The following is a 14,468-nucleotide window of genomic DNA, read 5'->3' as shown; positions in this document are numbered from 1 at the left end:
TGTTTGTTTGCTCAGATGTGTAAATGTGTGTGCATATTAAATACTTGTGCTTGGAAAGCGCTGTCTTTGTGTGTGTGTGTGTGCGCGCGCGCGCGTCTGCAAAAATGTATTAAAAAGTTGTTTGTGTGAACTCTGGAGTAGTATTAGCAGCAGCAAGAAGAAGAGGAAATGAATTTCTGTTCTTCGTCGTCGTCTCCAAAATAGTGGTGAATAATAGGTCAGTTTCTGCTAACTTCAGCTGGGCCAATTCCCACATCCACTTCTTCCCACAATGCGAATGCGATGCATTAAATTAAGTTGGAGGGATAAATTGCAGATGGGAGAGAAGAAGGCAGGGGGGAGGATCGGTCATGGTTGCCACTTGCCAAATTTATTTACAGAAGAAACGGGGCTGGTAATGGCGATGGAATTGGAGGGGATGGGGGTAGAGAGAGAGAGAGAGAGAGAGAGAGAGAGAGAGAAAGAGAGAAGGGGTGGGGAAGACGTGGTGGGGTAGAAGAAAAGAAGAGAATCTAAAAGTGTTGAGATGGAAAAATCATGGGATCATATGACAGGTCATCACAGCTCTCTTCTTCTTCTTCTTCTTCTTCTTCTTCTTCTTCTTCTTCTTTGTAGCCCCCCCCCCCCCCCCCTCCTCCCACATCGATTATAACCAATCGAGATCCATCTCCTTCTCCCTCTCCCTCTCTGGATCTGCAACTGTGGATTAAAGCTCTCTAATCGATTAACGCTGCTAGAAGGGGGGGGACCAAATTAATCCATTGATTTGAGTATCAAGGATGAGAGAGGTGATCAGCATTCACATTGGGCAGGCGGGCATTCAGGTGGGGAACGCGTGCTGGGAGCTCTACTGTCTGGAGCATGGCATCCTCCCGGATGGCAACATGCCCAGGTAATTACCGCCTACTCTTAATCACGCATCCATTAATCCATTCATTCACACATTCCAGTCCCGGGATTTATCATCTGATCCATCCCCCAGAGAGAGAGAGAGAGAGAGAGAGAGAGATTTCAATGCTTGTATGTATGTTGTACAATAAATTGCATCAGAGTTGAAGAGTCCTCCCAGTAGCTGTAGATCGTTCAGAGTCATCAGATTCCATAATAATTTGAAAAGCTCTATCTAGAGAATTATTATTAAAGATAAGTAACTGATATAGGGTTTTTTAAATGATTTTAGCAAGCAGTAAACAATATGTGTGGTCTTCTTCAGAGAGCTTAAATGAATGTATAAATATGCGCATCAATATTATTTACTGGGGCTACTTTTTTCTCCCACTACCCACTCCTTGGCATAATTTTGCGACTATATGTATGTATCTAGTTACCTTTCATGTTCCGAGGCTGCCACCAAGATTGATCAAATATGATTAGAACAGCCCATATGATTTAAACTCTGAAAAGCTAGACTCATTTTAAATAATGCACTAGTTTAAACCATCAAAATTTGCCACCAATATTCAAGTTTAGGAATAAGAAGATCAGCTAGCTAAGGGGGATGCCAATTGGAATTCCCAAGTGGGAATGGGCTGGGGTGCCTTCCTGCCTGCAGGAAACCACATATGTATCATGGCAATGACAGGTCATTCACGCAGTATGTGTGCATCACCATCATTTTCTTTCTCCTGGATAATTATGGAATGGAATGTGCCCCATGTTCATAGTAGCTAGGAAGAGCTCCACCTGATTGATCATACAAAATAAAGGATTTGGTGTGTCATGACCAGTAAGTTACCTTGTGTAAATCTATTCACAATTAATTAAATTGTTTCCTTCTTTGGTGTTTTTTGGTGGGTTGGGTGTTGGATTTATGTATTGAATTTAGTGACAAGACGGTAGGGGTTGCGACGGACGCATTCAACACGTTCTTCAGCGAGACAGGTGCAGGGAAGCATGTGCCACGCGCCATATTCGTCGACCTAGAGCCCACAGTCATCGATGAGGTGCGCACAGGCACCTATCGCCAGCTCTTCCACCCGGAGCAGCTCATCTCTGGAAAGGAGGATGCCGCAAACAACTTTGCCCGGGGTCATTACACAGGTAAAAGAAAGCAGCAGAAAATCCATTCAATTCTAATGTTGTCTCAATACCTGCAATTCTCATATGATGGATGCAGTGGGCAAGGAAATCGTGGACGTGTGTCTAGATCGGGTGAGGAAGCTGTCGGACAATTGTACGGGTCTGCAGGGATTCCTGGTGTTCAATGCGGTGGGGGGTGGGACTGGATCTGGGCTAGGATCGCTGCTACTGGAGCGGCTGTCGGTGGATTACGGGAAGAAATCGAAGCTGGGGTTCACGATTTATCCATCCCCGCAGGTAGGTAGGATGGTAGGATGGAATGGATTGGATTGGATTGGATTGGATTGGATTGGATTTGTGAGACAAAACTAAGAGAATGTACATACTGAGATTGATGCATGAAATGAATACACAGGCATAGAAGACATACATACGGATAGTACATGTATGTACATTAGTAGTAGTAGTAGTAGTAGTAGTAGTAGTAAGATATGATGAGAGAGAGAGAGAGAGAGAAAGAGAGAGATCATGGGGTTAGGTGTCGACGGCGGTGGTGGAGCCGTACAACAGCGTGCTGTCGACGCACTCGCTGCTGGAGCACACGGACGTGGCGGTGCTGCTGGACAACGAGGCGATCTACGACATCTGCCGGCGCTCCCTGGACATCGAGCGGCCGACGTACACCAACTTGAACCGGCTGATATCGCAGATCATATCGTCGCTCACCACGTCGCTGCGCTTCGAGGGGGCGCTGAACGTGGACGTGACGGAGTTCCAGACGAACCTGGTGCCGTACCCGCGCATCCACTTCATGCTCTCCTCCTACGCGCCCGTCATATCGGCGCAGAAGGCGTACCACGAGCAGCACTCGGTGCCCGAGATCACCAACTCCGTCTTCGAGCCGTCCAACATGATGGCCAAGTGCGACCCCAGGCGCGGCAAATACATGGCCTGCTGCCTCATGTACAGGGGCGACGTCACCCCCAAGGACGTGAATGCAGCCATCGGTATCATCAAGACCAAGCGCACCATCCAATTCGTCGACTGGTATGCCACATACATATATATGTATACATCTATGTATGTACCAACAACATGTACGTATATCAATCAGTATATATTATGTATCAGTATCAGTATCAGTATCAGTATGTATATATATATATGTATGTATGTATGTATGTATGTATGTATGTATGTATGTACAACATGTATATCACTATATATATATGTATCAGTATCAGTATCAGTATGTATGTATGTATGTATGTATGTTGTTGGTTCATGATACTAACTAATAAGTTGATATATATATATATATATATATAGGTGCCCAACTGGCTTCAAGTGTGGAATCAATTACCAACCCCCCTCGGTTGTCCCCGGAGCCGACCTTGCCAAAGTCCAGCGTGCCATCTGCATGATCAGCAACAACACCGCCGTCTCTGAGGTCTTCTCCCGAATCGACCACAAGTTCGACCTCATGTACGCCAAGCGCGCATTCGTCCACTGGTACGTTGGCGAAGGCATGGAGGAAGGTGAGTTCTCCGAGGCTCGCGAAGACCTCGCCGCGCTCGAGAAGGACTATGAGGAAGTCGCATCCGAAGCTATCAATGAGGAGCATGAAGATGACGACTGAGGGCTTGGGTTTGGATTGGTTTTGCTCCTAGCCAAATCTCTTTCATCACGCTCGTTCGATTCGATTCATCACGTCATTTTTTTATGTGTAGTAGCTATTGGATATTCTCATTTCCTAAGATTGGCTATACTTCTTTGCAAATGCATAACCAATGAGAGAATGACTTTTGAGGTAATATCCTTTTCTTCATATTTCTATGCCTTACTTTTTCGACAATAATAAAAACTCAGCTACTTTGTTAAAGGTCACTTTTATTTATCTTCTTGATAATGTTGACGTTGTTCTTCTTGCTTTTCATGTTAGTCACTTGAAATGAACTTGTTAGTTCTAGCCACAATAGGTAACCATTTAAGCAGCGAGCATTCTTTTTGTTTCTTATGTTTGTCACATGAAATAAACTTCTTAGTTATAACCACAACATGGTCACCAATGACCATTAAATGTCTAGTAACTCATCTCTATTTATGTTCTAATCCTTATTCCGATAAAAAGGAACTTGATCATCAATCCTAGAATTCAAAATCAAATGGCTAGATCAAACTTTGTATGGTACTAGTTGGGAGAAGGTGCACAGTCTTAGATCTTTGAATTCTTAAATACAATATTCCAATTGTGATGTGCAAGGAACATATAATATATTACAAACATAACCTTAGGAACCAATTCTAAAGACTAATTTCAAAGGTTTATTAAGGGTAGGACAAGTGGAAACCAGTTACCCTAGGACTTAGGACAAAGCCATAAAGACCTATGGCGCATGGATGTACATGGTGGTATTCTAGGAGCCTATGGAGTTAGATTAGCCCCCTTCATTATGAAATCTTGAGACTCTATTGTTGAAGCAAAATCTTCTTTCGAAACCATTCATTTCAACTTCCAAGGTATAACCCTCACTCAAGGTATGGGGTGTCAATAGTAAGTATTAGATGTTCATCTCTTGAGTGGTCAGTGTAGTTGAACATTCAACCATTCTTTTCTTAATCTTAACACTCATTGGTTATCGTTTGTATTCTATTCATAATAGACATATTTAATATCATACTCAATAGGGGCCATTATCTTGGTGTGTCTAAAATACTTAAACCATATAAATATGACATACTTAAGACATTGTAATGAGTGAACGATGTGGTATAGATAGTATTTATAAAGATGGCATCTTTACTTTCTTCCTTGATTCATATCATAATATTAGTTCTTCGCTAAATGAAAACAAATATGCATCATGATTGTAGGATCATTGAAAAGAATAGGTACATGACATTTGTGTGTCCATAATATTTGTGAAATGTTTTTGACAAGATATGTATAGATCATCAATGAAGTGGATTTGGCATCTTTGTGGCAAGTATATCATTTGCCATGGATCAAAAGGACATTAAAGGTTAGGTAGGTGGCCATTTAATTCATGTAAAATGAAATCTAATTTCTCAACACTCCACTTAAAGAGTCATCGACATTCTAATTTGTGGATGGTGTTGGTGATGTGCCCATTCATGATTATTCATACATGATGAGTTCCTATTCCTATAGTCATGGCCCCATCTTTCATCACCTACTCATAAGTGCAATTTATATTTTGCTCAGCCTAAACAATAATTGTTGGGATCTATCCCAAAGAACATGAAGTGTAGGTTTCACAAATATGTTGTGATTTTGCAAATATCACACAAATCAATGCCATATCAATGTTCCAATTTTTTATCATTTACTTTGCGGTTTTACATCATCCAACCCTTGTATGTCCTTTCCTGGAATGTTCAAATTATGTAGACTACGAACTCTTCACAATTTCCATCAATGTTCATGGATATTTATTAACTATTTTCACTAAATTTCAGAAATTGTTGCTAGAATTAATTTTGTTCAAGTTTGACTCCATTTTATGGTGTTTTGTTACTGCAACTGATGGGATAGCTTCCAAATGATGTGCTTCTCGCTCAAGTTAAATCTATTATGCTACGCATGGTTGTCATTCATTTTATAACTGCATGCGCAAGTAGGTACATAGGGGCAAGTGGAGGATCGATCTTTGTTTGCATGCTTGACCGAAAGTCTTAGCTCAAGACAAGAGGTCAACCTATATACTCATCAAACTCTTTTATCTATCCTGAACTTATAACCCACCCCATCTGTCTTGAAACGCCAAAAGGGGCATATGGATCCTTACCAAGATTACAAGACAAAAATAAGAATTTACCTGTCAACAACAAACTAATTTGAAAAATCTCGAGTAATACTTAAAAGCACACTGCACTAGACCACCGAAGACAGAAGGCAAAATTTGCTAGAGCCCTAGGTTATGAGGCTATCTGTAAGTGCCTTGATATCACCAAACTCATCCATCAATGTTCAAATGATTCACAGCAGTACCTCCATCTTTTGTGATTGTCGTAAGGAATGATGTGAACAGGATAAGCAATTTTTTGCACTTCAATGTGATAGTATGCACACTCCAAATTCAACTTGATGGAATGAGTAAACCTATAGTTTCAAAACTGTAATCTTGATGTGTAAAACAAGTGTATATCAGCATTTTTATAGCGATATACAAGCATACACAAACATTGCTTCTGTTCCTGCTCAATCAATGCAGTTCAGACAATCTTGATGTATCATAATTCAAAGAAGACGAAAACTTCAATTGGGGAAAAAATGAAACAGACTTCAGATGAATGGTTGGAAGAGCTACTTCAATTTCAATTGTGGCTAGTCCAATATACCTTTAGATCCATCATAGACAATTATAAGCCATTAACGGAAGTAGTGCTAAAAAACCAAGCCACAAAGCAACTAATACTGCAATTCCAGTGGAATGTAACAACAACACTCACCCAACTGAACAGGTAGAAATAGATTTCTGCTACTTTGATATGAAGGAAGCATCTCAAACCTCTCAAAAGAAATCATGACTCTTAGTACAAAGGGGATGGCATTCGAGTATCCTAGCCCACACAACCAACCTAGGAATGAATGCAAGTCTTGGGGAGAGATGAATCACTGATAGTTTCTGATCCTCAAGACCAAAAGGAAAATTGTCATAAGAGAGAGAGACAGAGAGAGAGACAGAGAGAGAGAGAGATTTTCATAATAATGTGCCCAATTCTTTAGAATCTTCTTGCAGTAGTACAATGGATGGCACTGTGAGGTAAAGGCAAGATGGTCATTTAAGTAATATTGTGTATGTGTAAGCTTCTTTTTTTCTTGATCACGAGAATATATCAACAATAAGAGATATCCAGCAATGAGAATGATAATAATTTGATATGAAAGAAGCATCTCAAGCCTCAGAAGAGAATCAGGATCCTTAGTCGAAAGCGTCTATCGAGTATCTGACTCTATATTTTAAAATCCTACCTAGGTATGAATGCAAGTCAAGGAGGATGAACCACTAATCCTCCACCGCCTGGCACGATTCGAGGATGGTTGTGCTCACCTTCATATGTAACAATCAACATGGTTGGCTCGTCTAATGAACGTTCCACATGCTTTCTTGCTGGGCAACCACGGATGCTGCTGCATTTGTAGTAACCCCTGTAAAAACAAAGCTTCAATATAGGGTCTAGGTAAACCCCAAAACCTTCCTATGGTACATGACTTTTTGGTTCAAATTTTCAATTGCTGACAAATTGCATACAACTTTTCTATACACCCCATCCCATGTCTTCCCCATCCATCACTCTCTCTCTCTTCTCTCTCTGCCCATTCCATCTCTTCAAATGGCCCATCTCTTCAAATGCCATTACCAACCATCTCTTTTGTATTTTTGCAAGTTGCAACCATGACCATGTCTCATCCGTCCGTTGCATTGTGTCAAAAAGTGGATATTCAAATGGCCCAGCTTTAGCACAACTGGTATTTATGAGACGAATTACTAATTCGCTACTTATAATGTTGGCATGCACGATATTAGGAGAATCGAAATCTCAAATCCCAAATGAAATTGCAAGGACTGGTCACATGATGACTATCAAACAAGTGATATCTCAGACAAAAAGTCTAAGAAACAAAAGTAGGCATACACAATTTGCCAACTAGCTAAATCTCAAACCAGAAGTCATGTACCATAGGAAGCAAGCACAGTAGGCACATATAATTGGAAGCAGGAACTAGGGGTGTGTGATTGTTCAACAAGAGAAATATCAAACTTAAGTCATGTACCATAGGAAGCAAGTAGAGTAGGCATGCGTAGTTTCTAAACAAGCGAAATAATCTCAATGTGAATGTGACTAGCAATTTTGGACACTCAAAAGTTTGAAAACATTGATGTAAAATAAAAGTGCATAGGCAGATAAAAGAACATAACAAAACAATTTGCAATATACAACACATCAACCAAAGCTTCAATAATGCAACTATTGAGGAAAATATATATGCTCGCTTCTGAAAAACATCTTGCGAGTCTATAGATCACATCAAAGCTTTGATAATGCAACATTGTCAGATATATGGACTCTTAAAAAATGACTGTTGCAAAGAAGAAGTAATATGAAGGATAAAAGAACAACAAAACTACTTAGTTGACAGGTATACACATTACAAAGACAGAAACTTCAATATAAATCCTTTTTATATTGTGCCAAACCTTTGACATTTGCAGCTACTGAATGAGGCATGACGCTTCTCTAAGACTCGATGGTGGGGCAATGCATTGCAAAAAACAGCTTTCTAGGTCACAAATACACATTACACAACGGACAAACTTAAACAACAACAAAGTACCGTGGACATGGACACCCTTTCTAGGTCAGAAAATACACATTGCATATAAAGGACAAAGTTAAACAGCAAAAAAGTACCTTGGATGTGGAGACCCTTTGATCGGCTTCTGCCCATACTTCCTCCAGGAGAAGTCATCTTGTGGAATATCAGCCAATTTGTTGCTGATAGCCGGAACTTTTATAATGTGTTTCACTCTCGATTTCCTAAAGAAAGATTGAAAAATCTCAATGTCCCAAAACATAACAAAGTCTATATAAGTAATTACTCACAAAGTGGCACCTTCTAGCCATTATCTCATTTTAAAAATCCTTACTTCCTCTTAGAGCAACGGCATCGTCCACTCATCGAGCATTTCCCTCCATTTTCATCTCCCTTACCAAAACATTTACTCTTTGAGGGAGTGACTTTTCTTTCTCGCAACTGACTGCACGATTGATGAAGAAGCTGGTGATCGGTTGATATGCTGCCATCCATGCTGAGAGAAGACAAGAATGACCTTGCTGAAGAAAGTGGACTACATGCCACCGAGTTCTCCATAGCAAAATATGGAGGCATTACAACATCACCCGGTGTCTGAGAGGGATATATGGTCGGTTGTTGAGATAGCATTAACTGATGTCTAAGCAATTGTGTGTGATACTTTATTAAGGCATCCATGCCTCCGCCTGACAATGGAGTCAGCATAGATTGGTCTATATTAGGCTTGTACACCATCTGATCTGCAGAAACTGAGCCATTAAGTGCATTTGTCATATCAAGTTGTCCATTAATACCTCTAGTCAACCCATCCGCCAGACCTACTTTTCGTGTGAACACCCTTTTATTATCCAAAGAAACCGAGTCATGAGGTGCATTGGTTGAATCAAATCGGCCATTGATACCTCCTGTGAGTCCATCTTCCAGACCAACATTAGGTATAAACACCCTCTTATTGTCTGAAGAAGCTGAATCATGAGGTGCATTGGTTGAATCAAAACGGCCACAGACAACTCTTGTGAATCCATCATTGAGACCTGCAGTTCTTGTGAAAACCTTGTTATCCAAAGTAACCAAGCTGTGAGGTGCATTGACCAAACCAAACCGTCCGTTAATACCTCTTGACAACTCGTCATCGAGCCCTACATTAGGTGTAATACCCCTATTGTCCAAAGAAACTGAATCATGAGGAGGATTAATTGAATCAAACTGGTCATTCATACTCTGCACAAACCCATTCTCGAGACCTATGTTTCGCATGCTTGCCATCTTGTTACCTGAAGAACCTGAATCATGAGCTGCATTGATAGAATCTGATCGGCAATGAAGGTTTCCTACGAATCTATCCTCAAGACTTTCAGATGGTAATCCATTTGGTTTCATTGGACCTCTCTTGACTATTCCATGGCCTTTGCGGCTTAATAGACCCACAACTTTCTTGAATTTAGAGATGACTTCATTGGCAGTAAGTCTACTATCTTCTGATAAGTATTGATGCTCTTGTTGTTGTGAGATCATATATACAAGTCGATGTGCACTCTCGAGACCCAGCCTTGCTGCTTCCTGAACCTCTTGGCCTTGATCTCGTTTGGATGATGAAAGGCATAAGGTCAATGTCTCCATTGAATTTTTGTTGCTATATGAATTCTTCTGCATGTTGGATCATAAACAAATTCTCAAGCTTTAATGTCAGCCTTCTTCAATGACCTTACCAAAAACTGGAAGAGATTGAAATAGATTAGGTCATTTACGAGGGATTAAAACAAGAATTCAAGTATAATACCCCAAACAGATCCCCTACCTATGGATTGTTAAATGCCCCCAACAAAACGGATATATACAATGTTCCCTTTAGATAAGAGGAGAAACAAACTAATATAATGTATCATCATTACGACTGTAGAAGAAACAAACTGATATGCTGCATCTCCTTAGACTTGAGAGAGAACAAACCGACACATTAACCTAAATACAGGTATAAAAAATTCTCAGAACGAAGCATCAGAGATTTTAATTTCTTCTCTAATGCATATTGACGGGCACGACTTTTAAGCATAAATGAAGATATTGAGACATGTTTAGCTTAAGTATATTCAAATTGACACCTTCTGTTGCAACCTCTTCCTTCCCGCATATTTCTCCTTCTTCTTCTTCTCATCTAAATTTAAACGGGACCTCATGCTAGAGCTTCTTCTTCTTCTTCTCATCCTCTTGCTTATGTTGCAACTTCTTACTTCCCTCATCTTTCTTCTTCTTCTTCTTCTTTTTCATCTTCTTCTCTTCTAAATTTAAACGGGACCTCATGCTAGAGCTTCTTCTTCTTCTTCTTCTCATTCTCTTACGTACAATCACAAGGAGCCTCTTTTCTCGGTTTTTTTGTTCTTTTCCTCCTTTCGTATTTCTCTAAATTGGAATAGGACCTAATGTTGGCAGCTTCTATTGCTTTTATTCTTCTTTTTCTACTTCTTCTTTCCTCTTTCATTCCTCTTCTTCTTCATATCTAAATTTGTAGACGTGGCAAAGAAAGGTACCAAAAGACAGAAAGAGAGAGAGAGAGAGTATCATACCTTCTGCAGGGGCGAATTCCTTCATCCTCTGCAGCGGAAAAAAGAAACCAGAACTCGAAGAAGAGAAGAGGAAAAGATTCTGATGACGGAGGAGAGTCTCTATCTCTCTCTCTCTCTCTCTCTATATATATATATATATATATTATTTATTCATTTATGTACACCCACGTATGTATATAACAATGTTTTAGGCTTAAATTCCCATTCTCTAGTGTTCCTTCTCTTTTCTGCAAGGAATGAAAGAAAGAGAAGAGAATGCAGAGGCAAGAGCTAGCTTTCAAGAAGGAGAATGGCTATGGCGGAGGGTTGGATGGAAAGAGAGAGAATGTGTGTGTGTGTGAGAGAGAGAGAGAGAGAGAGTAATAATAAGAAGAAGCGCATGAAAGCAAATGAAGAGACCTTCCGGCCATCACTTTCTCTCTCTCTCTCTCTCTCTCTCTCTCTCTCTCTCTCTCTGTCTCCGCACGTGCCCGCACGTCATCATTGCTCCCGCTGACACCTCAAGCTTTCCCTAACTCCCTCCTGACACGTGTCGCCATATCCTGGTGCGCCCCTCGCGCTCTCCACCGTCCGATGGATGAGATGAACGGACGGATGCGCCTTCCCCCTGCCTCCGCCTCTGCCTCTGCCTCTGCCTCTGCCCCTCCCTCTCTCGGCGCAGGCAGCACGACCTGCCACGTGGCGGACACGTGACAAAACAACTTATTCGTTTCTTCTTCTTATATTGTTACTTTCTTTCTTCAAGTTTTCCATTATGCTTCTTTTTTTCCCTCTCTCTCTGTGTCTCATTCGACCTCTCTCTCTCACTCTCTCTCTCTCATCGACTACATACATACACATACATGACTCTGTTCTTCTCTTCTCTTTTCTTCTTCTTCAAAATTTGCTGTTTGTTTTGCTTCGATCTATGTATGTATCAGTATGTATGAATGGATGGATGTATATATGTATGTATGTATGTATGTGTGGGTGTGGGGTGTAAAGCCCCCCTCCCTCTCTCATCATTCTCTAAAGATTCTCTCTTCGACCGTAACAATCTTCCTTCCTTCATTCATTCGTTCTTTGTTCCTTCTACTTCGTCTTTCTAAATCCCGTCCACATACTTAATGTCTCTCCTTTTAATATTTGCTCTGACCATTACAGTATGTAAATAAATACCATGGAACCGGCTTCTTCCTATTCCCCCCTCCCCCCCAAATTAAGGCTACGTAGTCTAGTATTATAGTAGTATGTATGTATAGATAGATTGTTTTGTTACTCCCCCTTCTTTCTTTGCACTCCTGGCCCACTCTGGTGCATAAATATTACACCGTTTCAACACGCCCCCCCCCACATTTATCCCCACTTCAAACCTGGCATGCCCATTGCAATGCCTTCCTCACACTTCACCCTAGGGCCTACATGACACATTGCTCACTGTTCTCGCCATAATTGGATCATATGATCTCCACTTTAGACAAGGTATGGCTTGAATTGAGGCTCGCTACGAGCTCGACAACATTTTCTAAATAGGGGAATTTTCTGGACATGAAAAGATATACGGATTTCAGAATTGCACTTTTTTTACAATTTTTGGCTTTGACGTGGCTAAAGCCTAACACCACTACTAGTTAAGGGGGCACAACCGGAATACAACTGAAATAATCTCAAGTCACTCTCAATGTATCAACACTATCGATAATGGAAACGACGATTATAAGTCACTTGTTTTCCCTACGGTATACCATCAACATGCAAGGTTAAGAGTTGCGAGCACCGCCAATGGACGAGGAAAAATTAAATGTTCTATCATTGTTCAGAACTAACATCTCAAAAACTTGATTGAGTTGAAATTAACATTCCTCAAACAACCTAAGGATGAAGTGAAACTATGTAAGGAGTCTTGTCTTGTCTCAAGGTAAATAGTTCTTAAACAATATTGAACACAAGTATATATTAAAAGAGAAGAAAATGGAGACTATGAGATGCACATTGGCAAGATAACAAATGGTAATGTCATTTCTAATTCTCCTATCACGCAAGTTATGGCGTGAGTAAAGAATGAAGAATGTCGACAATTTAGATGAATGTGGAGTAAAGGAACGAGAGTAATGATCCAAGAACATCATATTTATGAGATCCAAAGGAGATTACCAAAACATTTGCATTGTTTGGAAATGTCCTTGGTGAGTTCTCTAATACATTGTTGTGAAGCTCATACTCCACGAGGTAAAATTTAATGTACTCGACGTGAAGCTTCAACAAAGGGGAATGTCTGATGGTAGAAACGGTTCATAGTGGCTTCAATGCCAACATGGTCAACTTCATGACGACCATGGTGAACCAAATGTTACAAGAACGAAGTGTGGTTAACCTAAGGATGTTGATAGTTGACGCTTGATGTACAATTGAGAAGATTGGCCAATTCAATGGTGAAGACACACAAGTTTTCTAGAGGTCAATGAGTATGAAATGGCCAATAAACATGCAACTGGGCTACACATAGTGGCTCAATTCAATAGAGCGGCAACTCTAGATGTTCAAGTAAAGGTAATGGAATTTCAAGAAAGATTCCAAGTAGATTGGAATCTTCACGACGACCATGGTGAACCAAATGTTACAAGAATGAAGTGTGGTTAACCTAAGGATGTTGATTGTTGACACTTGATGTACAATTGAGAAGATTGGCCAATTCAATGGTGAAGACACACAAGTTTTCTAGAGGTCAATGAGTATGAAATGGCCAATAAACATGCAACTGGGCTACACATAGTGGCTCAATTCAATAGAGCGGCAACTCTAGATGTTCAAGTAAAGGTAATGGAATTTCAAGAAAGATTCCAAGTAGATTGGAGTTAGTTTCGCCAAGCCTTATTAGATGAATATATGCTTGATGATCGCACTAGAGTCACAATGAAGACCGTTGAAGAATGGACTGAGAAAGGAGGGGAAAGTCTCTTAGTGTTAGAATTATTGAGATAATTTGAGAAGAAGTACAACAAGCTCTCTGCAAGGGATTGAGAGCTTCTTTAGTTAGAGAAGGTATATTTGTTTGTTCGGATGGTGAACAAATCATTTGAAAACGATCTAGCAATCCTTTTGGAGGATTTAACAAGCACAGTTGGACTTGTTTCAACATGAGCCAAGATCCCAGAGGCTTGTTGTACAATCCGAAGAAAGGCATCGCACATGGAGGGTGATCAGGAAATCTTGAAGAAGATTATTATGAGAGCTCATCCAAAAGAAGAATCGATTGCTCATGGTAAAGGAAAAATAGGGCACAAATTAGAATCACCACGTTACAAACTAATTAAGGCATGAAGGATCTTTGATTGAGTTTCATGAACTTAGAGAAAAGGTGAAAGCGTGAGTCTGTTGGAGTTTGAGACCGTCAGTACGAAAACAAGAACAACATCTATGATTACAAGATCATTGAGTTATCATGGTAAGGCAAGATCAATGAGACAAAGTGTGTGTGTGTGTGTGAGAGAGAGAGAGAGAGAGAGAGAGAGAGAGAGAGAGAGAATGGCACACAAGATGTAATTGTATTATTTGAACTCAAAGTT

At 40.4% G+C, this 14,468-nt stretch overlaps 2 protein-coding genes across 5 annotated transcripts; one reads left to right on the top strand and one right to left on the bottom strand.

The window, feature by feature from the left end:
- The first annotated feature begins 740 nt into the window (after positions 1-740).
- Positions 741-3,921, top strand: LOC147865065 (tubulin alpha-1 chain-like). The gene is made up of 5 exons (XM_087317803.1): positions 741-892; positions 1,826-2,040; positions 2,117-2,316; positions 2,558-3,066; positions 3,349-3,921. The coding sequence occupies exons 1-5, from the start codon at positions 780-782 to the stop codon at positions 3,656-3,658; spliced, it is 1,347 nt and encodes a 448-aa protein (XP_087173929.1). The 5' UTR covers positions 741-779; the 3' UTR covers positions 3,659-3,921.
- Positions 3,922-6,302: 2,381 nt separating this feature from the next.
- On the bottom strand, positions 6,303-11,039 carry LOC147865064 (uncharacterized). 4 transcript variants are annotated; one of them, XM_087317799.1, is made up of 5 exons: positions 10,924-11,039; positions 10,158-10,321; positions 8,694-10,074; positions 8,458-8,583; positions 6,303-7,192 (listed from the first exon to the last, which is right to left on the bottom strand). In XM_087317799.1, the coding sequence occupies exons 3-5, from the start codon at positions 10,010-10,012 to the stop codon at positions 7,033-7,035; spliced, it is 1,605 nt and encodes a 534-aa protein (XP_087173925.1). In that variant the 5' UTR covers positions 10,013-10,074; positions 10,158-10,321; positions 10,924-11,039; the 3' UTR covers positions 6,303-7,032. The 4 variants fall into 4 exon arrangements, with proteins under 4 accessions (XP_087173925.1, XP_087173927.1, XP_087173924.1 ...); XM_087317801.1 differs by having other exon boundaries at positions 10,230-10,321; XM_087317798.1 differs by lacking the exon at positions 10,158-10,321.
- Between the last annotated feature and the right edge of the window lie 3,429 nt (positions 11,040-14,468).

This window comes from Azolla caroliniana, unplaced genomic scaffold, assembly GCF_043228905.1.
Source record: "Azolla caroliniana isolate FFs.n. ecotype wild unplaced genomic scaffold, voAzoCaro1.0.p SCAF_4, whole genome shotgun sequence".
Taxonomy (NCBI): domain Eukaryota; kingdom Viridiplantae; phylum Streptophyta; class Polypodiopsida; order Salviniales; family Salviniaceae; genus Azolla; species Azolla caroliniana.
The sequence above is the reverse complement of the archived record's forward strand: the minus strand, read 5'-3'. Positions and strand labels throughout refer to the sequence as shown.